Consider the following 27,413-nt stretch of genomic DNA (forward strand, 5'->3'; position numbering starts at 1 on the left):
GGCAGATTTTGTATTTTTAGTAAGTTTTAGATTATATTCTTCAAAATAAAAAAAATAAAAATCGCGCTCGAGAATGCCGGATTAACGTTTTTTTTTTACAAGTTCGCGACCCTATAACTCGGCGGCGTCAAGGACTTATCGTCAGATTAGTTAAATTTAGTCTTAAAACACTAAAATCAACCCCCAATATCTTAATCTGACGCGCTCGAGTATTTCAGACTATCGATTTTTTTTTACTAATCTGATCGTCTATCCTAGGCGCGCGTCACTACATATAGAGCTAAATACTTTACAAGGTTGTTCTATTAGGTCTAAGGTATCTCTCATATCTTAAACTGCCACGCTCGAGTATTACCGAAAATTCCCCTATTCGCCGCCCTAACTATTATATTGCAGGGATGTTACAGTTTAAAATTGAAGTAAGTGTGCACGACATTTTGATTTGAAACCACTCAATGACTTCAGAAAAGGGATTGGTGGAGGCAGGTCATTCCTGCATTTTGTGGCAGCGTAACGAAAACTGCCACGAAAGGCCGCTGAATGGTGACCAGGACAGACAAGTTGCAGGTACCTGGATGACCTGACCTTGGAGGATCTGGAGTTATGAGCCCAGGTGAGCTTATTATAAAGGTACGAAGGCATCCGGTAGTACACAATGCCAAATATAAGCGACGCTAAGTAGAGCTTATGACGTGTGGACATTTTCATAATATGATAAATACCTTTTAAACTAACATACATATTCATTTTTTAAACTTAAAACTGAACACTATTTATGCGACAAAAAGTCATGGCTCAGTAGAATTGGCTGTTCCTGTGTCGATTGTCGGACACCTTTCGGCCAGAAGTCTGCGGACTCGATGGTCCCCTGCAGCGGTCGCGGCACGCGCATAACAGCGTGTAACCGGTCTTCTGGTGTACATACTCCACTACTTCAGCAGCCGTGACGATAATGCAGGCGCAAGGCGCAACGCAACACTTACAGCGTCTACTCCGTGTAGCAGCCCGCAAGCCAGAATGAGCCGTTTAGGGTTTAGTACCCAATTCGCCGGATTCTTGTTTCATCGGAAATATTAATATACAATATGTATTAAAATCAGTTAGGTAAAGAAAGCGTGTGGTTATATTTTATTATTGTATGAATTATTATTTTATTGTTGCACAATAGGACATTTACCTAGAAACCGGTTCGTTTCATATTTTCAAGGCAACGGCGTTATTTTATTTAATAAATACAGGTAAAGCCACGATTCCATAGTTTTGTTTGATTTTCTGTAACTGAAAAATTCCGGCGAAACAAGAATTCGACGAAACAAGAATCCAGCGAATTGGGAACTAATCAATTCGGTGGTGCCTACCACCATACCACGAGTCTTACGAGGCACCGTGCGCGCTTTCTTTTTTCTTGACACGAGTGTGAAGTCCTTGAGAGGAACTCTGCTTGGGAGCCGGTCGGCTGGATCTTTATTTATAACTTGTGACCATCAACCAATGGATATATAATATAATGCCCACTACATCAGCGCACTAACTTGTTAATTTATTATACGTGTGGCTGTCTTAGGACGAAGCAGGTATTTCTGGGTATATGCAGAATTAGATAATCGTTGATTATGTAGAGACAATGCTCCGTAGAGATGTCAAGAAAATATGTCGTGTTTCAGTGTATTTCAGTGACTTCCCGTTTGGGCTGTAGGGCGTGCGAAAGAAATTGACATACATACATACGCTCGAAAAACATTAAAAATGTTTGGCGCTAGAAGGTAAGCGCCATCTATGAAGCAATTAGGATACTAATTTTTGAACTGGACGTAACACCACAACGCTAAGCCTGTACTGTCAGATAGCTCAACTTCATATGTAGAAAGAAGTCAAGCTTATTGTAGTTTTGCTACTCGCCGCTAGATGGCCAATAAGAGTAAAAATCAGCGTTGGTAGACGGTACTCGCAAAGTCAAACAAAAAATAAGCTTGTACACAATAATAATCTGATTAATCTGTCAATGTCAATCTCTTACAGAACGGTACTTCGTACTATTTACTTATTTATTTCGTAAATTTATTAATTTTTGTGTTGTGTGGACTGTCTTATAGACTTTAAATAGATAAGATGGAATTAGAAGTGGCAGTTGTGAAACAGGACGCCGGCTTGTGTCGGTGCTGCCATTCCGAGGGATGCTTTAAAGACTTAAATGAGGAGTATGTTTGGATGGATGAAACTGTAAATTACGGCGAAATGTTACAGGAGTGTTTTAATATTAAGGTGAGTTCTTAATACTTTGGCTGCTCCCTGATCATGGATGGGCACGTTCATCATGTCTTTTAGAAAATTCAGTCATAGAAAATAAACTCAAAAAAAGTAGTTTCATTTGGTAGAAGGATTAAAATGTAGAGCAAAGCAGTGCTGTAAGATTGGTTTGGACTGAAATCTCTATAATCCGGCACTTCGATGGTCCGGTGCACCCAGTAATCCGGCACCAAAATAGAGGTGCAAGTGATCATTCTACGACCAAATTTACTATTTGCGCTTACATTATCACTATTGAATATCTTTATAAATGCCTAAAATCCAAATTACACTACATTTTTCTTTGAATTTAGTATATAAGTATAGTGTACTACTTCTATATACATACACATCAATATAATAAGCTGATTGTTTCAACTTCCAGTAATCCGAATTTTCCAGTATGCCGGCTAGCTTGTGCTAGATTAGTGAGATTGTACATCCTTAAATTTCAAGCTTTTCTAAATAGGCAGGTCCACACACGGCGAACATACACACGAGGCAATATCCTTGCAAACAAAACAGCCTGTGTAGACATGCCTTGGCCGAGCTGCTGCTGTGCGGCTGGGCGGCTGTGTGGACCTGCCTAATCAAACAAAAATGAGTTGTTTTTTGTTTGTAATTGAACTTAAATGTTTTGGCACATGTCTGGAAGAGAACGCTCTTTAGTGATAAGACCACCTGTTGTCTGCCTCTACATTTAATCTATTGTTTCTTTTCTTTTCTTTTGTATCTTTTTACTAAGGTGTGCCAATAAAGAGTATTCTATCTATTTTCTATCTATCCATAATCTCTACTTTACAATTAAAAACTACTTATATGAAATTATTTATGTACCAAATTATAATCTTAATATTAAGTCATAATTTATTGTATTTTTCTACTGTATTCATTGTTGACATTTGATTTATAATTATATTTGTAATTTTTTTTATTGATTTAAATTTACTATTTACATTTAGTTAAATGTAATACGATAGTGTGTAAGTATTTTGGACATGTAATTACTTTTATCAATAAATATATGAATATGAATTAATTTATACATATTTTTATTTGTGTTACAGATATTACAATACTCCAACGGCAATGGCATCAACGGAGCCTCCACGCTCATCTGTGAAGACTGTGCGGTGAGGCTACGGGAAGCCTGCATATTCCGGAAGCAAGTACTCAGCAATGAGAAGAAATTGGCAGAGTTACTTGGACACGTGGAGCCTGAAGGTAAAATTTTGGTTGCTTTATTTATTGAAAGCACGTTTACATTACAATGACTAATGCACCATTTTTATTTTATTTTTATTTTTTTATACTTTCAAAAATAAAATAATGGGCAGAAAATAAAATAAGGGAAATAATTTATTCAATTAAGTTAAATTATATTTTGTATCTTTTATAAATTTCAATAACAGAAATTATAGTATTGTAGTTAGAATAAAATTAGTATAATTTTAGATTAGTATAAGATTAGTTTTAGGCTAAGTTTAGGTAATCTCACTGTTATGTATAATATAAGTAGTCAATGTTAGGTACTCCATAATTGTTGTATATATCAGTATTTATTACCTTTTAAAATGTGTTTAGTGTAAGTTATAATATGTATGATGTGGATGTACTTTAATAATAAAATAAAAAAATAAATATACTATGTCAGTGACAAACAAGGATATGGACCGCCTGATGGTAAGCAGTCTCCGTAGCCTATGTACGCCTGCAACTCTAAAGGAGTTACATGCGCGTTGCCAACCCTAAACCCCCACCCCCCTCGTTGAGCTCTGGTAACCTTACTCACCGGCAGGAACACAACACTATGAGTAGGGTCTAGTGTTATTTGGCTGCGGTTTTCTGTAAGGTGGAGGTACTTCCCCAGTTGGGCTCTGCTCTAGATCTAGAATGACATCCACTGGCTGTACCCTACCACACAAAGTGAGATGACATTCACAATGCCCATACCTCTCTTGTGGACGTAGTTTAAGGACGTACCCAGGTCCTGAAAGTTAAGTACATTTACAGTATTATGATACATTTATAAGACTAAATTATTAGTTATCTATCATTGAAATCCTTATGGCCATGTGACGTCATTATAAAAACAAATAGGCTGACTTAATACCTCAAATTACGCAACCTCCTAGACTCACCTTGTGCTTATGAATGTTTTATTTAAAAAAAAAAAATGTATACTACGTCGGTGGCAAACAAGCATACAGCCCGCCTGATGGTAAGCAGTCTCCGTAGCCTATGTACGCCTGCAACTCCAGAGGAGTTACATTCGCGTTGCCGACCCTAAACCCCCCCCCCCCCCCCTCGATGAGCTCTGGCAACCTTACTCACCGGCAGGAACACAACACTATGAGTAGGGTCTAGTGATGTGAGGCAGGCATTGGCAAGCATTTTTAATTTTAATCATTAATTTTGAAATTTTTTACCTATGTAAATTGTGTACATCATCAAAACGAGGCTCTCCACTGTTTGCACCCAACATGTACCAGATAGTCTGGAAAAGCTCATAATCTGGCCGCATGCCAAGGAAGCGTAGGGATGGACGTATGGACATGCGTTGGGCGGACAGAATAACTTCAGAGACAAAAACCACATTTCAGGCTAGCATGCACCGGGCCCTAGATAGAGTGGCCTGGAGAGGAGAGTGTCATATATTAGCATGTGGAGGGTAAAATTAAAACCAGTCTTAAAGCAGCGCTCGTCTTTAACTTACGTTCCCTGTGCCCTTGCATACTGAACAGAGAGAGAGAGAGCTAGGACTGGTGAAGACTTGAAGAGTGTCCACAGTCGTCACGTTCCTCAGCCATGAGGATATGACAAGGAAGAAGAAGAATTGTGTAAATATTGTACAGAAATGAGCCAAGTAGCTTGAAATAAAAGTTTTTTTAAAATTATAATATTGTGTCAAATCTTAATATACCTAGAGGTCCCAACAAGTAAACATTGACATACCGCTGAGGTACCACTATACTAACTGACCCAAAAATGTACAAGGATTGGTCACAGTGTCAAGTAACATCGTCAGCATGGGGAAATGGGTCTGGGTGAATCTACTTTTTTAGGGTTCCGTAGCCAAATGGCAAAAAACGGAACCCTTATAGATTCGTCATGTCCGTCTGTCTGTCCGATTATGTCACAGCCACTTTTTTCCGAAACTATAAGAGCTATACTGTTCAAACTTTGTAAGTAGATGTATTCTATGAACCGCATTAAGATTTTCACACAATAATAGAAAAAAAAAAACAATAAATTTTGGAGGTTCCCCATACTTAGAACTGAAACTCAAAAAATCTTTTTTCATCAAACCCATACGTGTGGGGTATCCATGGATAGGTCTTCAAAAATGATATTGAGGTTTCTAATATCATTTTTTTCTAAACTGAATAGTTTGCGCGAGAGACACTTCCAAAGTGTGTCCCCCCCCCCCTGTAACTTCTAAAATAACAGAATGAAAAATCTAAAAAAAAACCGAAAATTGGTTTGAACGAGATCTAGTAAGTAGTTTTTTTTAATACGTCATAAATGGTACGGAACCCTTCATGGGCGAGTCCGACTCGCACTTGGCCGCTTTTTTTTATTAATTACCATGTTAAATCCATAATGGATCATCTACCAATTATGTTAGTAAAATAGTACATTGTGCGATGAGGGGGCTAAGTAAAATTTTGCGAACAAGGTCTTTAGATGCATGACAGCAGCAGGCTGGAGTGCATTAAAGACTCAAGTTTGCAATATTCTTACCCCCGGAGTTACACACAATGTTTTACATCACACTTGTGAAGAACAAAACTATTCTTAAATACGAGATTTCAAACATTCGTCCGTCATATTGTCATTCTTTGACAAGCTAGGCATCAAAGGCACAGACCTATCAGGCATTCACCCACGGTTGAAAATTTTGAAAAATATATTTAACGGCTATTAAACTAATCAAATAAAATATTTTTAATATAAACAGGCGAGTCCACACAGAGCGAGCATACGCGCGAGGCAATTTCCTCACGCACAAACCGGCCAGTGTAGACGTGCCTCGGCCGAGGCGGCACGCTCGGGCGAGGAAAACGCGCGCGCCGCCTCGGCTGAGGCGCTACACTGGCCGGTTTGTGCGTGAGGAAATTGCCTCGCGCCTATGCTCGCTCTGTGTGGACCGTTATACTTAATAACGTTAAAAATACGCGAGTAAGTATAACGGGATGGCACTGATTGCCTAGCACGGAGCTAGCACGTTATCTTTTCGCGGATTAGCAAATTAATATTATCGTTTTATTTCTATTGTGTTGTAATATAGGATTCTGTTCTGTTGGCAGCCTTTTGACACATGTGTATCTCCAACAGATTCTAAAGAGCAGGCGTTCACCATCAAGGTGAAAACGGAGCCCCAAGAAATTGATATTGAGGAGCATGGAGTCGCAACTCAGTCTTACACAAGTAAGTTTCTTATATACCATAAAACTACACAATTATAGTATATAACGCGTTGATGATCTCTATGACAGTTTTTATAAGGACTTGTGGAGTACCTAGCTGTCACAAAATGTTTGTCAAAATACTATTTTTAAATTACTTAAATTGCTAAAGGTTACACCCGACGCCAACGATCTCGCGCGTGTGGGCGGAGCTTATACCCCTCACCGCACCACCCGCTGCAGAAGATCGAGCTCGCAGCGCCCTGCGATAGCTCTGCGTTCTAAATAGAATTTAGCTTGCTCGCGCGCGCAACGCAGCACAGGTCCGTCTAGCAACACGACTTGCCCCCCACTAACTATACGGACGAAAGCGGGGTCATGGTAGAAATCTAGGCGGGATTTAGGCTTACTTATTTAGGAATTGAACACAGCCTTATGAATTTGCAAAAAGCAAGAAAACCAAATCATTTTATAGTGTTTTGTGAGAAAGATTGTAATGTTTCATATATTTTCGATAAAATTTGCAGTAGTAATAACGATACAACTAAAAGAAATACGGCGACTTGTAAGATTTTTTTTGTAGAGTGTAAATTTTTTTTAATACTCAGAAAGTCATATTTAATATAAAATATGGTCCAGAGTAACTCAGTTTCACGGTATTATGCGGGAGGAGGAACCTTAATTATAATTACACAGAGACAGAAGCTATTTTACGAAGTGTCACTGATTTGAATTTTTATCTAGTTTATCTTAATTTTAATTTTAAATGTTAAATTTTGTGAATAAAATGTGAATGATTTGAACACTTGACGAAATTCAGGTATAGGTACAAGTTTAACTGTTTCACTTTCAATATTTATTTGCAATCAAAGTACACAAATACACACACAGTACTTGTGTTGTGTTGTGTAGTTGTTGTGTGTGCAACTTAATGCTAGGTACATACATACTACTAGGACCCGGATAGGGCTTAGCAAAATACAAAATATTCCTAATCTAGATTTCATTAGCAATACATACATCATTCATTTATATTTTTAGGTAAAATAAAATTATTCGTTAACTTAAATAAATCAAAAGGTATGACGCACTACAATTATGATACTTAATAATAATGGTAAAACATTGTAAAAATAATTTAGTAAAACATCTGTATAAAGCATTGGTAAAATTGTCAAAGTAATAAGAAAATGAATGAATGAATGTTTCTTTATTCAGGCAATAGACCATAATTATTTTTTTTAAAACAATACGGGTACATATTCAAATTTGGATGGGAGGTGAACATAATATTGTCATTGTGAATATTAACCAACTAGACTCCTGTCGCCCCTATTTCATTAAGCACCAAATACTCACCCTGACCTCTATGTACATATTAGAGTCGAGCAAGTTTGTCAGGAAATACATCGATTTATATACGCCTTTAATTAATAATAGGAGAAACAATCGAAACTTAAAATAAACTAAGATTGCCACTTTCCACATTAAAGCTTGTTACGTGTTCAAGGGTCTGACGGGCTTATAGCAGAAAAACTCCAAATAAAATATATGAGACGTGTAATCTGTCTTGTGGTACAGGAATAAGTAAAGTGACATGCAAATTTTGACAATATCTTAAATTAATACGAGAGGAGATTGACCTCTGTGGCGCTTTGCTATAGTATTTGCGCAGGCGCTTCATGGATCTGATTTTGACCCGAACATGCCCCCGGGCGTTGAAAGCTTGTCTTTCAACCCAAACTGCTTGATCCAGGAAGCAAATAGGATGCAACGAAGAACCGCTACTCCAATTGTGGGTTAATTTTATGAATTACGGTGGTGTGACCTCTCTTGAATGTCATGAAGGTCCAAAATAATTTCATATTTTTCTCAACGAGCACCACGGCGTCAATTTGCAACGGTTGAGTGTGTGTCATCCAGCCTCTAGTAGAAGATTCCAGAACTTCTTGTTTAACCGGCTTGATGTCGCATCTGCTCGACCCTGACGGGGTGTGAGTGGCCGAAGACATCTGCGTTCCTTGAGGACATGAGTCGGTACTGACGTTAGAGGACGGACACCGAGGGAGTGGCAGCAGCATTTTGACGGTGCAGCAACGAAACGGTGGGAAGTGGCAACCAAAACAGTGTTGAGTTCATTGACGAGAAACATACTTTTACAATACCCAGCACTCATTTAAACAAAATGTGGTCGACTTTACCTCAGCTTCCCAAAACCTCCTTAATGTCAGACACGCGGAGCTGACATGAAAATTAATGTAATCATTAGCTGCAGCGTTAGCTTGCAAATTACAGCTTAGGTAGCCAAGACTCATTGTATGCACTCATAAATGATGCACAGAACAAATGAAGTAATGAGTAACCCTAACAAATAGGTATCACTTGTAATATGTGTACTTAGTATTGAAACATACGAAACATGGCTATCTGACACCTTCACAAGTCTCAATCTATCAGCCGATGCACACTAATTTAGTTCACATATATTCACATATTTAGGAACGTAACAAATAGTAGCTAAGCAAGCTTATACTGATAAATATAAATACCGAAACACTAAGATTTCCCTTTAACGTTAAGTTGACATATACCTAAGTATGAGAATATTTACCTTCTTGTCTAGTAAAAAACTTAGTGAAATGCTTTCTATTTGATTTCCTGTTCGAGGAATGATGAGATTGCTTAGTGCAGACCTTCGCAGGCTGCTGGAACCGCGTGAGTTGGGTTCGAGTCTCATCGTCAAGCAATTCATTACTAGCGCAAGAGGTGACATTTGTAAAATAACAATTAATACGCGAAGGAGCCGATACCTGACCGCTGTTTGTTGGGCCTGCGACTATATACCCTAATTTAGTCTCAAATAGTATCGTCTGCCTATCACTTAATTCAATTTTATGTGACCCTAACAAGTTCCAAAAGAGATCAGCCCCAATTAAAAAATCAACCTCGGATGGCTTATAAAAGTTAGGGTCAGCTAAACAGATGTTAGACGGAATATTCATTCGCGATATATCCATCTGTTGATATGGCATCTCGTCAGTTATAGATGGCAAAACAGAGCAATTTAAATAAGTCGAGTAGGTGTTATCTAATGATTTAATTGGCACCTGGCACATTTTACCTACGTGGGACTTTAATTTGTTTATGCCTGTAATCGATTTATTTACTCGATTAGTATGTAAATTTAACTGCCGACATATCTTCTCAGTCATAAAACAAGTCGCACTGCCATTATCCAAAACTGCCCTGGCTATGATCTCGCGATTGTCATGCCCGTATACTTTTATTAATGCAGTGGTTAACAGTCCGACGTTCGGTTCAGATGCATGCGAATATGACGTTAATGCAGGAACGGAGGCGGTGGCCGGCGCCGGCGCATCACTCGGCTCAGTAGCTGCCCGTGACGCGGGACGCTCACACGAATTTGATCCTGTTTTTTGCATGTGCTCTGTGATATGAATGAGTGAATTATGCTTGCGCTTACATATCCTACAACCTGCCTTCTTGCAATGGTTTGCGTAGTGATCTCGTTGGAAGCAATTAAAACATACTTTATAATTCGGCAGCAAATTAAGCCGCTCGATAGTGCTTAACGCGAGAAACTGGGAACAGGTATTTAAGCTATGCTCACCATTGCATTTCGGACATAATTGAGACGGGGAAGTGACACAGTGTTCAGTGGTTTGAGTCGAAAGCAATACCCTATGTTTAGACGCAATTTTAGCCGGCTGACTAGATTGACCGGCGCCTGAGGCGCTCGATAACTCTAAAGTTTCAATCAAATCTGCACGATTACGCATAAAAGTGATAAAATTATCAAATGAAATAGGAATATTCTTATCAAAGCTTCCTTTGTGCTCCTCCCACTCGCGGAATGTCTTTGTGTCTAGTTTGCTGCTAATTATGTGAATAAGGAGCGTGTCCCAATGATTGACAGGCTCACCTAGGGATTCTAAACATCTCAAGTTTTTGTTTACGTGGTCAATAATACGTTTTAAATGCACGGAGGACTCTTCTGTGATCGGCTCCACATTAAATAATGCAGATACATGGTTTTGTAATAATAACCTTTTGTTATCGTACCGTTCGCATAAAAGTTTCCATGCTACCTCATAATTGCTCCCAGAAAACTCTATGGAATGAATAACTAAGGCTGCTGATCCTTCTAACGATGCTCTTAAATAGTGAAATTTATTAATGTTGTCAATGTCATCGTTAGAATGGATTAGACTTGTGAAAGTATCTCGGAAACCTAGCCAATTCTCGTATGAACCCTGAAATTTTGGTAACTGAATAGTTGGCAGCTTAACCAGTTTATGATTATTTGAACCACTACGCGACCCACGATTGCTGCATGACTCGAATTCATCGCGTTTTTTATTAAAATTATTGAGCATATCCTGGGCCCGCGAGAGCACAGAGAAGTAGTTATTTTGAAACTCGTCTCGCTCTGCCATATGTGTGTCCAAATTTTCACTGCTGCACTCTAACTGTGTCTGTACATCATCGTAAAGCTCATACAATGCCTCAATCTTACCTATACGCAACTGCAATTGACTAGCCTCAGCTTGAGTTAATGACGATTCCTCCACTGTGCCTAGGTATGTAGTAAACAAGGTTAGTTGACCTTTGTAACTGCCTCTTTTGCGAATTAAATCCTTTTCATCAACCATTTTTGGGGAGCTGGTGTACGTAGACCTTGAATGTAAACAATTAATAGATGTAAGCACGATTATTGAAACAATTTAATAATTAAAATTACACTTTGTGTTCAGTTTAGTCAATAAGCTAAAATAGTCTAGTTCGTAAGATTTTACAATGAAATTATAATAAATAATTCGGAATCACGAATAAAATGTAAATAATTGATTGATTCGTGTAAAATAATGTAAAATATACTAAACTATTATCTTATTGTACCTATTAACAAAGACCATACATTCGCAGATTATCATTCATATAAGATTATTCAATTTAAAATACAATTTTTATTTAAAATCCCTAGTAATAATTCCTGTTTAAAATAATCCACAATACAAATAAATTAAAGATAATGACTAGTCTCGAGTGAATAGAATAAGCGTACCTACACGAATAGCGGTAAACTAACGGTCAGAAGTTGCGTTGACAAAAGTAAGTTATTTAAACGAAAATCAATTCAATTTATTGTGAGTTTCAAATAAATAAAATAATTAAGAATTGACTAGATGAATATCACATTTAAATAAATACAACGAACTAACTTACAAATTGATCTGACCTCAATAAATACCAATACACTTTAAATAATAAAATATTCACTAACCTGGTATTTCCACCATAAATCCTACCTAATTATACCTTAATAACGAGTGCTGGACCCTAACAACTCCTAACACACTCAACACTGCTGGATTCCGATGTCCTGGTGAATTTCTTCATCACAGCCTCGGCAGTCGTAATATCCTCAGTGATAAATTGGTAATATATAGGTATTTCCCTTCGGTCCTCCTATAAATGCTGGTTCCTTCAATTATACCCGGTTCGTGTGGACCATGTTCAAGGGTCTGACGGGCTTATAGCAGAAAAACTCCAAATAAAATATATGAGACGTGTAATCTGTCTTGTGGTACAGGAATAAGTAAAGTGACATGCAAATTTTGACAATATCTTAAATTAATACGAGAGGAGATTGACCTCTGTGGCGCTTTGCTATAGTATTTGCGCAGGCGCTTCATGGATCTGATTTTGACCCGAACATTACGTCCGGCCCTCATTACATGACCATAAAAATTTATAATCACCTTCCGAATTCCCTGAAAGACCTAAATAAACCTAAGTTGTTTAATGATAAATTAAAAATATTTCTGGCTAGTAAATGTTTCTACAACTTAGATGAATTTTTTAGTGAAGAATATGATTAGGACAATACAAATCATTCATATAGTAAATGATTAAAATGTACCTAGTTTAAGCTAAGTAGATTTAAGTTATCTAAATTTAAGGCTTAAATTGCTATGCCCTTGCAGGGCGTCACATGTATACCTTCTAAAATGTACCACCTTTAACAATTTATGTAATGTGACATGCAATAAATATTCATTCATTCATCGACGAAATCGAAAATCATTCAAAAAGGTTTTTTTTTGTAAATAGGTTCCTTGTACATATTAGGACTACCATAAGGGTAGTCCTTATATGTACAAGGAACCTACCCTTAGAAATAAACTTGAAGAACTTGGTACGTTCCGAAAATACTTTTTATGTATTTTTTTGGGAACACGTGGATAAAAGGCATCATTGTAGTATATTTTTAGAAACGTCTCGTGCTCTTTCATTTGATACCCCACACGATAGGTTTTGAAAAAACTTTTTCAAATCCCATACAAAAATTCGAATTTTTAGGAACTACTGGAAAAATTAAATGTTTTGTTCTAAAGTACCTGTGTACCAAAAATCGTCGATGTAGATATGTATGCGGTTTTTTCCGTTGTCGCACATCCACTATATGGATCATCAATCGACGCGGGAAGTGTAAACTACTGGAGTTAAACCAAGATAAGTGTTTTTAGCATTGGAACGAAGGTAAACGTATTTACCGTGTCTTTTTATTAAAAAAATCTTTTGAAAAATAAGTCACAGCAAATATGTAACTATTATAAATCATATTCGATTTTCTTTCATAAAAATAAATAAATATTGGACATTCTTACACAAATTGATTAAGTCCCACAGTAAGCTCAAGAAGGCTTGTGTTGTGGGTACTCAGCAACTATATAAATACTTAAATACATAGGAAACACCCATGACTCAGGAATAAATATCCATGTTCATCACACAAATAAATGCCCTTACCGGGATTCGAACCCAAAACTATCAGCTTCATAGGCAGGGTCACTACCCACTAGGCCAAATCGGTCGTCAAAAAATAATAAGTGATATAAACTAATTTTTTAAAAGCGTTATTCAATAATTTTCAATAAAAAGACACGTCAAGATTGTTTACCTTTTACCTATGTGTGTCCATCAATAGTTATTTGTATCCCAAGGGAGGAAAAGTAGGAAATTGCGTGCCGCGTGTAAAATTGTTACCCGAGCCAAAGGCGAGGGTGGCAAACACGCGGGATGGAATGTCCTACGTTTCCTCCCGTGGTGCGCATACTATTTTTCTGCTCAATGGAGGCGGAAAGCGGCAACTGCGTTTAGCGCAGCGGGAGCAAAGTTGACGCTTTCCGCCCGGAGGGCAGCAAAAGACATTAAATAGGCGGCGCCACAATACACCGAAATAAAATGTCATAGACCTAGTATTTATATAGATGTGCTATACGTGTGCGCCCGTGACGGACAGAACATACGCAATGCGACAAAAATAAAAACAATATTTAACATTCCTGACAACATACCACGAACAACCTACGTAATTTGGTCGGATTATTTGTTGCTCCTCCATTTCATCTCTATATTATTATACCTCTATGGTTCATGTAATACATGAACTTACCTAGCGCCACCGGAGAGATTAGGAACTATTATTTAAAGCTGAACATTCATTCAACTCAATATATTTTGATCAAATTTTGATCAAAAACATTCATATTCTTGTAATGTATTTATACTTATAAAGTATTTTATTTTTAGGACCAGCAGTGTGCTATGTGAGAGTTTCTAGACAAGCGTTGTTTGACAAAATGCAACAGCAAAAGGTGCCTACTTTGGACGAAAAATTGGAATATCTTCAAAAATACCTGTTGTCGTTTACTGATTATTCTGAGGAACACTCCAAGGCTGTTATAAAAAGGTTCGCGGCGCTTAAGTATCAGTTTAAGCAAAGGTGGTACAAGGCCCATAGAAAACAGAATGAATTTTATAAAAAAAATAGTGAATGGCTAAAAGGCATGTTTGCTATAGCAAAAACCATAAATTTTGGTCCGAAAGAACATTTTAGTAATCCACATGTGAAAAGTGAAGATATGAACGCAGGAGCCGCCGTTGATAGCTTACACATGTCCGGAATCTCAAAGATAAAGCGTATATCTTTCTTTCAAAGGTATTTAGAAATTCGAAGGACAATTTAGAACCGCATGAAATAGAATCCGCGAGCCAGGAACAGATTTCCATGACCAATAGCACCTCGGGTGATAACTCGGAAAGTGGTCAAGGGCGATATGTTATGATTATGATCCCTCGTGGACGTCAGCTGCTGCTCTGTTGGTGGGTTGGGGAACGGCAGCCACCCACGTAAAATGGAAAAGAACTTTGTCGTGGCATCCCAACTGAAACTTAGTCCAGTTTATTTATTTATTATTTATTTAAACTTTATTGCACACATAAAGAAAAATGTACAAATGGCAAACTTAATGCCAAAAGGCATTCTCTACCAGTCAACCATTGGGTCAAACAGAGACATTTGTGTATGTTGGTGCAGGAAAAAATAATAACAAATAATAAGGAAAAAATTAAACGTGAAGTCAAATAATATTAAAAATATATAAATAGTTAAATACTACTACTAGTTTAGATGCTATTGTTAATAAAAAATCGTCAACTGGTATCGCGGTGGAAAGACCGACAGCTGGTCACATGAACATTAGAAAAAAATGTGTGCATCGCATCCCAATTGTAACTTTCAGATGATAGGGTATCTATTGTGAATAAATAATATCCTCAGCCGGCTGAATCGCGGTGATGAAATAATCGATAGATGCTCTCTTCTGTCTTCTACCCTGCGTTACGGCCTTCAAGGCCTTTCCACGATGACGATATTATTAAAAAATATATATATTTTCACCATCAAGCTCTACATAAATGATGTCCCACTGTCTGCAGTGAAAGAATTTAAATACTTAGGGTCGATAATCAGCAACGATGGTAAAATTGATAGAGACGTAACCCATAAAACCACAGTAGGCTGGATGAAGTGGAGACAGTTGACCGGTGTTATGTGTGATAAAAGAATGCCTTTAAAAATAAAGGGTAAATTATATAAAACCGCAGTACGACCCGCCTTACTTTATGGAACCGAATGCTGGGCATCAACAAAACAACACGTTCAAAAACTACATACAAAAGAGATGCGCATACTTCGCTGGTCAGCTGGAGTCACCCGGAAAGATAGGATCCGTAACGAATACGTGAGAGGCAGTTTTAAAATCGCTCTTATTGAAGAAAAGCTGAAGGAAAAGCGATTACGCTGGGACGGCCACGTGCTCAGACGGTCTTCCGATCACATGGTACGAGTAGCACTGGATCTACCAACGACGAAACGAGGCCGTGGAAGACGTCCTGCTACTTGGCTGACAACGGTCCAGAATGACCTGAAAAATACAAATATTGACGCCGGAACTGCAACAAATCGTCCTGTGTGGAGAAAGAGGACAAGGAGAGCCGACCCCAGATAATCGGAAAAGGCTTAGGTTGAAGAAGAAGAAGATATATATTTTCACCACACCAATTGGTAAAAACCCTGTTGATTGTTCAAAAACTAAATAGAAAGTTCCATTCTACATGAGGGGCAAAGTAATCAAATGCATAGGTAGACTCAAATTTTGAGTTGTTTCCTTATGATAGCTGGTAGAATTAACTTTTGAATGATGATTTTAAATAATACATTTTTTATTACGTTCATTTGGATCTGATTTGGTTTGTTTTTTTTTGGTATTTCTTAGTTAAGTTTTGTATTTCATTCGGACGCAAAGTTTGTTTAACCCTCGTGCCTTGAAACCCTCACAATGCTCAAGATGCCACTTCTCGAACCACTCGCTACGCTACGTTCAATTTTGGAATCTTTCGCTTGCTCGGGTATCAATATTAGCACGAGCAGTTTAATAACAACTTTGCCCCCTTCTAAAACAAATAACTATTTTCAAATTGCATTTATTTAAACGAATAAATCAATTAAAATTACAGTCTCTTTTCCTTAACTTAATACCTTTAGCTTTACGTAAACTTTCCACAAGCAATTAATACTCGAGACAATTCTAACGACTCCATACACAGCTTGTGTTGTTTTATCACAGAGATCCCATGGCGACTTCCTGTCTCCATCATCAGACTAGTTCCACGTCATCATAATATTGCATTGTCATCTGATTTACATATGTATGCAAAATTTCAGCTCAAACGGGAAGTAGGTCAAATTTAGCTTCCAGCAAGATATGACCCACACTAACTAACAAACAGGGCAAGTTAAATAAAACCAGAAGTCATTCTACAGACATGTTTTGAAAAAAACCGGACAAGTATGAGTCGGACTCGCCCCACGAGGGTTCCGTACTTTTTTGTATTTGTTGTTATAGCGGCAACAGAAATACATCATCTGTGAAAATACATCAACTGTCTAGCTATCACACGGACAGACGGACGGACAGCGGAGTCTTAGTAATAGGGTCCCGTTTTACCGTTTGGGTACGGAACCCTAAAATTGAAATAAAACTTGCTTGGAAATAAATAAATAATAGTACGGTCAAATTAACTCAAATTTCACTAAAGTCAGGAACTAATTCTAAGGACTAATAAAATCACTACGGATTGTTTTGTATGGGCTAAAAATCGAACTTTATACAATCGTTACTAAATTCACCCCCCCGGAAAGGGGTGAAATCGGCTGAAAATAATGTAATGGAGAGGAGAAAAAAGGTGTACTCGGTGCAATTTGGCGTACGTTTTACAACACTTATATCTAAATTCGCACGTGTTATTTATGTTAATTTAAGCTACGGAACAGGTAAAAAAAAAACAACATACAAAAAAATCTGTTTTGGCCATTGCGGGTCTGGGGAAAGTAATGTACTCGGTGCAAATTGAGTAAATAATTAGAAAAAATATCTAAATCCAATGTCAAATTCGCACCAGGGTGCGACACCTGGAAAGTAGTTTTTCATGATTTACTGTCGTTGTACTTCGGGGGAAATTTTAATACTATTGGAAATTGATGCAATCATATTCATTTGATTTTGTTTACATTCGCACCCCATAAAAAATTGGCATTTTTATACGGAACATGCAGTTTTGTAATCAAGTACCAAAAACGTAGAGCAATAAATACACAGAAGCGACAAGCGCGTGATTAGTGGCAAGAGAAGGAACGCGCGTAGATGCACCGACGAAGCACGGCTCTTGAGGTACGAGTAGTGGCATGTACTGCAAAAATAGTAGGGTTTCTGAGTATGCAGACAGACAGTCAACAAATTAAATACAGGTACGCTCAATGTTTGTTAAATTCGAAAAATCGTGTTTTTCCATATACTTACGAAAACGTTAGACTACTTAGTTCACTCAATGATTGTTTAAAACAATAGTTCCGTTTTAATGCCAGAAGAAAGATTTGTGCTCGTTGCCCGTCAAAAGTGTCAAACAAACTGTCTCGGAACAATCGCTGCGCGTAGCGTTTGAGATCCGGATATCCGTCAACTATAAGATCCGGATCTAGCGGGTCATAAGATCCGGATATTACGGGTCCGTTAAATATGGTTATTGACCTATAACCGAAACAATTTTCTAATGAAATTTATGAATAATTTCATACCATTTTGTCATTTAAATATAGTATTTTCATATATTTAATCAATTCAAACACTAACAGCACATCAATTTTGATAGGTAACTTTATACAATGAATGCGAATGTTGCTTAATGCAAACATTAGATCATTGGATATCCTGATGACTTGGGGCTATAGGCTCAAAACAAAAGCGACCTGGAGGCCAAGGCTAGGATAGTAGAGTAGGAAGGAGAGAAAATTGGTCTGATAATCAACCACTAGAATATCTCCAAATGAATAGGGCTAAGATGGTCGGCTTTGTCATGAAGGGCATAGTGACAAGTGATAAAAATAGAACCATGCTGCCACCGCAGATCAAAAAGAAAAGACCTACCTAAAGTAATCGGGAAGAGGAGATAGATGTTCGAATCCAAAATGCCCTAAGATGCTCAGCAGCGCTTCGCCGAGTTCTAGTGTCCAAGCTGATCAGTAGACTGTCCATGATTCAAGTCTATAAGACAATAATTAGATTTTGATGAATGGCAGTAGTGACACAAATAGGTAATGTAAATACTGCGAGGAAGATCTTGTTTAGGAAAAACCAGAGCGATCGAGTATATTCCGTCAACAGGATGCTCTCCCACAGCATATAAAAAGGGCTTAACCACATTGGGACCAATTTACCTGAATAGCGACCCACAAATGCTAGATTCTTGCAACTAGGCTTGGCGAAAGAAAAATGATGGACCAGCGTACACCTCTGCAAGGAGCTATTGTCTTGCAAGTGCAAAGAACGCTGTACAGGGTGTGGGTGAGTAAAACACGGATTTAAATACACTATGCTTTGCGCATGCGAAGGTGCATGCTCTGGGACAAAATAATACGTAAAAAAATAAATATTTTTGTTTAATTAGTGTGTAACTTTAATTAGCTAGATCCGGAGTAAATTACAATAAAACGATCTCAGTATTCTTAATTTTGATAATAATACTTTAATCGAAAATATTACTTTACTATAAATATCGTTCAGCAAGTTACCTTTACTTAAACATCATTTGCCTTGCAAATTGTATTGAAACAGCCATCCGACTCTTGGTGGTGTCATCCGGTATGGAACAAAAATAGTGTAATTTGCTTGTTTATAAACCGATTTTCAAATTTTTTATGGAATTTTATAGCTTATTAATGTAGCATTCATATCTTGATACAATGTTTTCCTGTAAAGTTGCTAGTAAAGTTGATGAAAACAAAAAACGGATTTTTTTCGGGAAAATTTAAATAAAACTTAAAATTTCTCGCAAACTATGGTATTTACAAGGTCAAATGTATAAACGATATTGTAGCGCATTTAATTTTGCTTTTTATGACACAACCCCACACAAGCTTACATGTGATATACTTGCTGTGGTATACGCAATATTCTGAACATGGCACCGGCCATTTTGATGACGTCATAACTGGTGACTTAACCACGTTAGAAACTGTCTCCCGATGGTTTTTTAGTCAGAATAACATGCTTAACAACATACTAAAATAATTATGATGCTGGTTTCATCAAAGGCACCTTTTGGGCCCTATATGACCCTAAGGGAAGCGACTTCATACCTACTCGTATAACATTTTTTTATACAATCAAACACATTTGAATAAGTAGTCGATAAAGCGGTCAAACACCGATAGATTATTAATATGTTGTAACAAGACATCACTATTTTTGATCTCACATAGACAATTTACGCACAAACTTGCATTTCATTTTTGGTCGCACTTTTGAAGTTTGACAGTCGTTCTTGATATCCTATTTCTATGTATCCGGATCCGAAAAATTGTCGGATATTGCAAACCCTAGCTGCGCGCTGCGCTATCTCCCCGCCCCGCGCGCCCCGCGCCGCGTGCTGCCAACCACCTTCGCTTGCAGTTCGTTGCGATTAATTCTATTTACTTTTTGACAAACTTCCGGTAAAAAAAAATCTATTTTTTATTTAGTGCAAATGTAGTGTCTTTAGATAAGTACCGTTTTTAAAATTTTCACGTCTCTCTTAATTTCCCCCGAAGCACAATGTACAAAATAATTAAAAATACATGTTCCATAATTTGCCCAGGCTTGCAAAGTTAACTGAATGTTTATAATGCTTTAAAAAGCTTAACTTGAGATTGCACCAACCGACTGACTTATCCTCGAGCCGCAATCGAAAAAAAATTTTTTTTTTTAGGGTATCATACATTGCACATCTTTTTAATTAAGATATACTATGCACCAAGGTGTTCTCTATACACTACTTAGCTTGAACCTAATAGCTTTTAATTTACTCCAAAATTACGGCACTTTATAGTTTATACCTAAAATTTAACGGTCTTCCGTACATAATAGAAACGGTGCAACTCGGGGGAAACAATCTAGTTGCGCCATCTAACAAATCCAAAAAAAGCACGACTACACGACTTACTTCCATACTTTTCCTTAACTTGACTATACTATAAAGATTTTTTTTAATACTACGTCGCTGGCAAACAAGCATACGGCCCGCCTGATGGTAAGCAGTCTCCGTAGCCTATGTACACCTGCAACTCCAGAGGAGTTACATGCGCGTTGCCGACCCAAACCCCCCCTCCTCCTCGTTGAGCTCTGGCAACCTTACTCACCGACAGGAACACAACACTATGAAGTAGGGTCTAGTGTTATTTGGCTGCGGTTTTCTGTAAGGTGGAGGTACTTCCCCAGTTGGGCTTTGCTCTAGATCTGGAATGACATCCGCTGTGCTGTGCCCTACCACACAAGGCGAGATGACATTCACAATGCCCATACCTCTCTTTTGGACGTAGTTTAAGGACGTACCCGGGTCCATTATACTACATTCTTACACAAATTGACTAAGTCCCACGGTAAGCCAAGAAGGCTTGTGTTGTGGGTACCTACTACTTATGTATGACATCTGATATTACAATTTGATAACGCTCTTACGGTAACAGGAAATAAAAACAAAAGTTTAAGACCACCTATTAAAACTGCGTTTCCATACTAGAAATGAGCGAGGATGTGTAACGAGAAATGTGTTTGTTAAGAAACAATAAAATATTGCCAATTAGAACTGCGCTGAGCGAGGATAGGTAAATGAAGTGACTCTACAGAGTAAACGCCCCTATGCTGGGACTAGCACCAGTAATGGGATGGTATAGAGTAGACAAATCCTGTAAAACCAGTATTTACCATCAATTTTTAAACGCTGGCAACATTTTACCATAAACAAGAGCCAAAGAGCTGCTTAAGTTTAATTTTTCAATAGGCGGGTCCACACAGAGCGAGCGAGCGAGCATTACGTGCGAGATAATTTCCTCACGCACAAACCGGCCAGTGTAGACATGCCTCAGCCGAAGCGGCGCACTCGGGCGAGGAAAACGCATGCGCTGCCTCGGCCGAGGCACGTCTAGACTGGCCGGTTTGTCCGTGAGGAAATTGCCTCGCGCGTATGCTCGCTCTGAGTGGACCCGGCTAATGATATTTGTTATTGTTAGTTTCAAAATTAATGGCGCCGTACATCCCATGACTAGAGCAAAAACCATAGTTTTAACTGGTTAATAATATTGAAAGCAATTTGCAGCAGCTTTCATTAAATACATAGAAAACATAAAGGACGAATAGGACATTCAACTTTTAATGCATAAAGCGGTAGAAATTTTGCTTTTATGTACAAAATGTACAAAAATTTGGCTTTTATAGAATTTATCAATAACCACGGGAACATAGCGTAATAAAGTACACCCGCCATTCTGACTGTCAGGATGGCGGGTGACCTGTTTTTTGGTGATAACTTTAAGTACCGTGAGGTACAATTTTTTTAAAGGAGGTACTAAATAGTACAAATTAGGCACAAAAATATGGTATGGTTTTCATTTAATTTTATTTCGGTACACCCGCCATTCTGACTCTCACGTCGTTAACATAGGTACTTAACAAACACATCGCTACTCATCCCCGCCCATCTCTGGTGGTCCAAGGCTGCGGCCTTATGGACAGCAGATCGAGACCATTTATACATTTGGTCGAGCGCATGCATGAATGGCCATGATCTGCCGCTCGTCTCCCCGCCGGCCGCGTGCATCCGGGCCGCGGCCTAGGTATCCTTTTATCATAGAGAAATAAGAAGTAATAGAGTGCTCACTCCATAAATCAGTTTTGGTACCAAAATGATTATTATATGTATGGTGTGAGCACTCTATTACTTCTTATTTCTCTATCTATGCCTTTTATATACGTGAAGATATTACCACAGCTCCCGCGGATGGCGGCAACCAGGTCTACATACAGCTGGAGCCCTTGGACGACTGCGAGGACCATGGCGACAGATTAACACATAACACAGGTTTGACTTTATCCCCCTAAGCCTGGCCACACAAGAAACATTGCTAGTGAAATTTAAACTTAAAGTGTAGGACAGAAAGAAAGATAATTAAAAATTAAAGAAACCAAACAATTGCAACTCTTTTTTTTTTAGTTTTTTTATTTTATTTTACCGTTCTGTCGCCATGCATGAGTTATGTATCATGTAAATCGCAGCCTTCTAGCCCTAACGATAACGGAGCAAAGCCTCGCACGGACAGACGGACATGGCGAAACTATAAGGGTTCAACCAAGGGAGCAAAATCAGACCAGGGGCCTAGCCAACAACGCAAAGCGAAAAGAAAAAAAATGGTATTGAATTGACAGCTGCTACGAGAATGAATATTTTCATACATTATTTAAGGGCCTGTTTCACAATGTTCAAGTAAAAATAAAGTATTATATTGGATAGCTAATTAACAAATAAATTAACTTCCAGATAAAACTTCCTGCAACTCTTTGTACTTTATCTTCCTGTTAAGCTTATATGAAGATTGTGAAACGCAAACGAAGACTTTATTCGTTAGATAAGTGGCAAGTAGCTTATTCACAGGGCTTTACTTAGACATTGTGAAACAGGCCCTGTCTGGATTGGCGTTTTATTCAGTCCGCCACCGTCCAGAGATAATGTTTAAGACAGATAATTGTTGCCATGGCCGAAAATGTTAAAACATCTTGTCAGTTAAATGCACATGATTATTTTTGGATAGACTTATAATTTATTTATTTTATTCGGTATATGAAAAAAAAATGAAATGAAAGTTTTCTTAATTTCTATTTAAAGTTAATTGTCTTAATGTAAAGTACAGTCAGCATCAAAAGTAGCGGATCAAACAACGCTACAAAAGTAGGTATCTATTCTGTAACAGCTTCACAAAAAGGAATGGTTCTATATGTAGATCAATTAAGACTGTAAAAGATGTAGTTTTAACGTGAATTTTTGAGATTTATCTGTATTTGGAAAAGTTATCCCTAATATCAGATACTTTTGGCGCGTTGACTGTACCATCTCTTCAAATATCGGTAGCTAATTTGTTAGAACCTTATATGTTATATATAATATCGTGACGACTTTAACATCTTCATAAAAGAGATCTGAATATCCATCTTATAATTTTCCAGATTCCAACGAGCAAGCCGAGCCTGCTAAGAAACGGGCTCGGAAGAAACCGGCCAAACGAAAAGGCGAAGACGGAGACGCATCTCTGAAATGGGTGCGATCGAAAACTCCTAAACAAAAACAAATTGAAAACCTACAAACTATACTCGAATTTTCAAACGCCGTTCGCTTCAAAAATAAAACCTATTTAGGTTATATCTGCGGCGACTGTGACTTGACTTTTCTAGAACCTTCCGACTTAAGAACGCACACAGAAGAGGTACATAAGGAAGATCGTTTAATTTTAGACATGCAAGCGTTAAAAATAACTTACATTGGCGTTAAATTAGATATATCGGATTTAAAATGTACGATATGTTTCGAAAACATGGACAGTTTGTCAGATTTTAAGGAGCATATAGTAAAAGTTCATGATAAGGTATTTCATAATGATATAAAAGATCACATATTCCCGTTTAAGTTACATAAAAGCTTGAATAACTGTGTTCTCTGTGATTCCAATTTCGAAAGCTTTAGAGGATTATATCTGCACATGCATACTCATTTCAAAAATTATAATTGTAATAAATGTGGTGCTACTTTCGCTTTTAATAAAGCCTTGAGTTCGCATACTTATACACATAAGGAAGGCCAATTTGTATGTGAGCATTGTGAGAAAGTTTGTAGTAATAAAGCCAACCTACATCATCATATTAAAATGGTGCATTCAGCTGAGGGCAAAGTGTCTTACTGCCCGTACTGTAAGGAGAAATTTTCTTCTTACTATATGAGGAATCGTCATTTGATAGAGGCGCACGATTCTGATGTGTTTAAATGTACAGTTTGTAGTGAACGATTTGCTATAAAGGCGGTTTTGTTGCGTCATATGAAAGTTGCGCATAAGATGTAAACTTTTTGACCCTGCACGTTTTTATGTCACTACCGCGGGCTTCCCTCAGGTGGGATTAGAAAGATTCGCGTGCTGGCTACGGCCCTTGAGCCGTAGGCCTCAAGCCTTGACGATGATGGCTCGATGGTATAGTAAGGCAATACCAGTCTTCATTATTTACTCGTCTTTGTCTTTGTTTACATCTTGCGTAGTTTTAAGTCCATATTTAATGCAATTTTATTTGTAGACTATAGCATAGCAAGTAATTATTTATTCATATTTATAAAATAAATGGTATTAAATTGTTTTCAAGTATTTATTGTTTTATTGCCCATTGCACCAAGTTATACAAATATGTTAAATTTAAGACCTAAAAAAAAAGGAAAAAGGTGGAAAAAATATTTGTGCACAATAGTTAATATTATTCGCGTGCGTTGTTTGATGTGATATCAATGTTATCGTCAAAATAAAGATTTTTTTATCAATTTTCTTGTAACAGTACTGCCATCTAATAGCGCTACGAGGAACTATTCGTATGATGTGGTTTCTGGATGGAGTTAAAATAGTTATAATAATAAAGACGTTTATTCAAAAAGTTTAAACATAGGTACATAATAAAAGTACACAATAATGCTTACAAACTACTACTACTAGTTCGGTTTTAAAGAATCTTTATTGTCTAAGAAATTGCAGAAATTTCACTTAAAGACAACTTATAAATAGCTAACTTCTCTCTAGTTGTTCAATAGTTCCGCTATTCCATAGCAGATGGCGTTAGCACAGTTACTATACGTACTAAAAATTAATTTGGATAACTAATAGGACTTCATAATAATATATATTAATTATGTAAACATAAAATTACTTCATTATTAACAAAATTAAAATAAAGTAAAAAAGGCGTAGGTAGATGGTACTTTAACGATCGAAGCGTGTTCAAGCGACGCCGAAAAAAAAACCAAACCAAAGACGTTCTTAACAAAATGGCGAGTGGGCTGTGAAACGATCGACGCTTTGCGTTTTGTAATAATTATAAGGGTTTAAAACTGTTATTTGTATTCTGACTATGTTTTAATAGTGTTACGAAAATGGATTTCGATGAAATTGTAGTAAAAGAAAGCCCCGGCTTGTGCCGGTGCTGTCTTTCTGAGGGATGTTACAAAGACCTAGGATCGGAATATAGTTGGATGAGTGAAACCGAAATTTACGCCGATATGTTGCTGGAATGCTTTGATATTAGTGTAAGTTTCTAATATTCTTATTTACGGTTAGATGTTCTTAAAACAATATCCATTTAATCTTTTGTAATTCTTTTATCTTTAATTGAACTGGCATGGGGTGTGCCAGAGTAATGCTTTGTTGTTGCCTAATTTTTTTTTCTAACTCGATTTAATATAATTTATATTATTGCTCATGTTGAATAACTGTCCTATGCATGTGGTGTAATAAATTGAAACCATTCAATTTGTTTTATATGTATGTTTCATAGTATTCAAATTAGCATTATAAAAATGAATAACCAAAGATTTTTTTCAAGAACATTTCAAACCTAAAACATGTTAACAAGTATAAGTCAAATTAATCGAGGGTATTTTTCCTTGCTCTTATTAGTTGCTAAATTATCTGCCAAAACAAAAAATTGTCTGTAGTAAATTCATGGAGTAGGTGTAGATACCAGGATGGTAGATGGATGTCAGATCTGAAAGGGAATGTTTTGTCATTAAAAATGAATTGATGCAGATATCTCAACACCCGACTGGCCCCAACGGCTCCAACCGGCTGATCTGCGAGGTGTGCATCACGCGGCTGCGGGACGCCTGCAACTTTAAGAAGCAAGTGCTTGAGTCGGAGAAGAAGTTCGTGGATATGGTGGGCCGGGGGGAGTTCAGGCCAAAAGGTAAACTATTGAAAAAACTAATTTATCTATACCCCATTTACAATACGAGTATGAAATAAAAAACGAGTACAAAAGATATCAAACTTCTTGTATGTCTTGATGAGGTAGTGATATCGGTTAATTATTCTCAAGTACAAAACCTGCACCTAACAAATGTCTCTTTTTGACCCAGTGGTTGACTAGCAGCTCTTGGATAGTGTATGAAATAAAATAATAAATAATAATAAAACTTATTTGAAGGTGACATGTCTTACATGTAACTATCCAGTCTTGATCCTTTGGGTTATTATTTGACAGTCATGTTGTGTTGTCATGGTTTTTATTTAATGAAAGATGAGTAAAATAGCAAATATTGTAGCCATCAATTGTTTAAGATATACAGTGAAATCTGTTTATTATGACTTGCTAATTTAATAACAGGGCAAAGTTTGGTTTTATATGAATATAAAACTTTTTGTAATAAACTCTGATAAGAAGACTTACCTTACTGTGTCTTACTAGTCCTACTTTCGTGGAATTATGACTTATACTGACATCTTGGCTAGTTTCATGACCATACCTATCATATTGTCCTATGAAGAGTTAGATGCGTGTGTGGCACATTGGGAGTTTTAGTTTTGATTCTCAGTGACAGTTGATATTAAACAGCTAATTAAACTCCTTTCTCGTGATTAGCCGGGTTCACACTGAGCGAGCATACGCGCGAGGCAATTTCCTCACGCACAAATCGGCGAGTGTAGACGTGCCTCGGCCGAGGCGGCGCGTGCGTTTTCCTCGGCCGAGGCGGCGCGTGCGTTTTCCTCGGCCGAGGCGGCGCGTGCGTTTTCCTTGCCCGAGAACGCCGCCTCGGCCGAGGCACGTCTACACTGGCTGGTTTGTGCGTGAGGAAATTACCTCGCGCGTATGCTCGCTTTGTGTGGTCCCGGCTAATGAATTTGAGAAAACGTAACCAAAATAGAAAGTGCATAGGGCCTCCACAAAATCCTTCCACAACTTT

General features: G+C 37.6%; 2 protein-coding genes across 12 annotated transcripts in view; both read left to right on the forward strand.

The window, feature by feature from the left end:
* Positions 1-391: 391 nt before the first annotated feature.
* Positions 392-24,834, forward strand: LOC133531567 (zinc finger protein 423-like). 2 transcript variants are annotated; one of them, XM_061869870.1, is made up of 5 exons: positions 392-2,262; positions 3,354-3,510; positions 6,625-6,717; positions 22,425-22,514; positions 23,654-24,834. In XM_061869870.1, exons 1-5 carry the CDS (start codon positions 2,110-2,112, stop codon positions 24,538-24,540), a joined length of 1,380 nt encoding a protein of 459 aa, XP_061725854.1. In that variant the 5' UTR covers positions 392-2,109; the 3' UTR covers positions 24,541-24,834. The 2 variants fall into 2 exon arrangements, with proteins under 2 accessions (XP_061725854.1, XP_061725855.1); XM_061869871.1 differs by lacking the exons at positions 22,425-22,514; positions 23,654-24,834 and adding an exon at positions 14,313-15,522.
* Positions 24,835-25,471: 637 nt separating this feature from the next.
* The window catches only part of LOC133531563 (zinc finger protein OZF-like), a 52,290-nt gene continuing 50,348 nt past the window's right edge, over positions 25,472-27,413 (forward strand). For 5 of the 10 annotated variants that reach the window (XM_061869865.1, XM_061869860.1, XM_061869864.1 and 2 more), the window contains exons 1-2: positions 25,473-25,760; positions 26,260-26,416. In XM_061869865.1, the coding sequence (XP_061725849.1) occupies positions 25,608-25,760; positions 26,260-26,416 (310 nt within the window). In that variant the 5' untranslated portion in view covers positions 25,473-25,607. Of the gene's footprint in view, positions 25,761-26,259; positions 26,417-27,413 lie in introns of all 10 variants that reach the window. The other 5 variants (XM_061869861.1, XM_061869857.1, XM_061869859.1 and 2 more) reach the window with 2 other exon arrangements.

Source organism: Cydia pomonella, chromosome 25 (assembly GCF_033807575.1).
Source record: "Cydia pomonella isolate Wapato2018A chromosome 25, ilCydPomo1, whole genome shotgun sequence".
NCBI classification, from domain to species: Eukaryota; Metazoa; Arthropoda; class Insecta; order Lepidoptera; family Tortricidae; genus Cydia; species Cydia pomonella.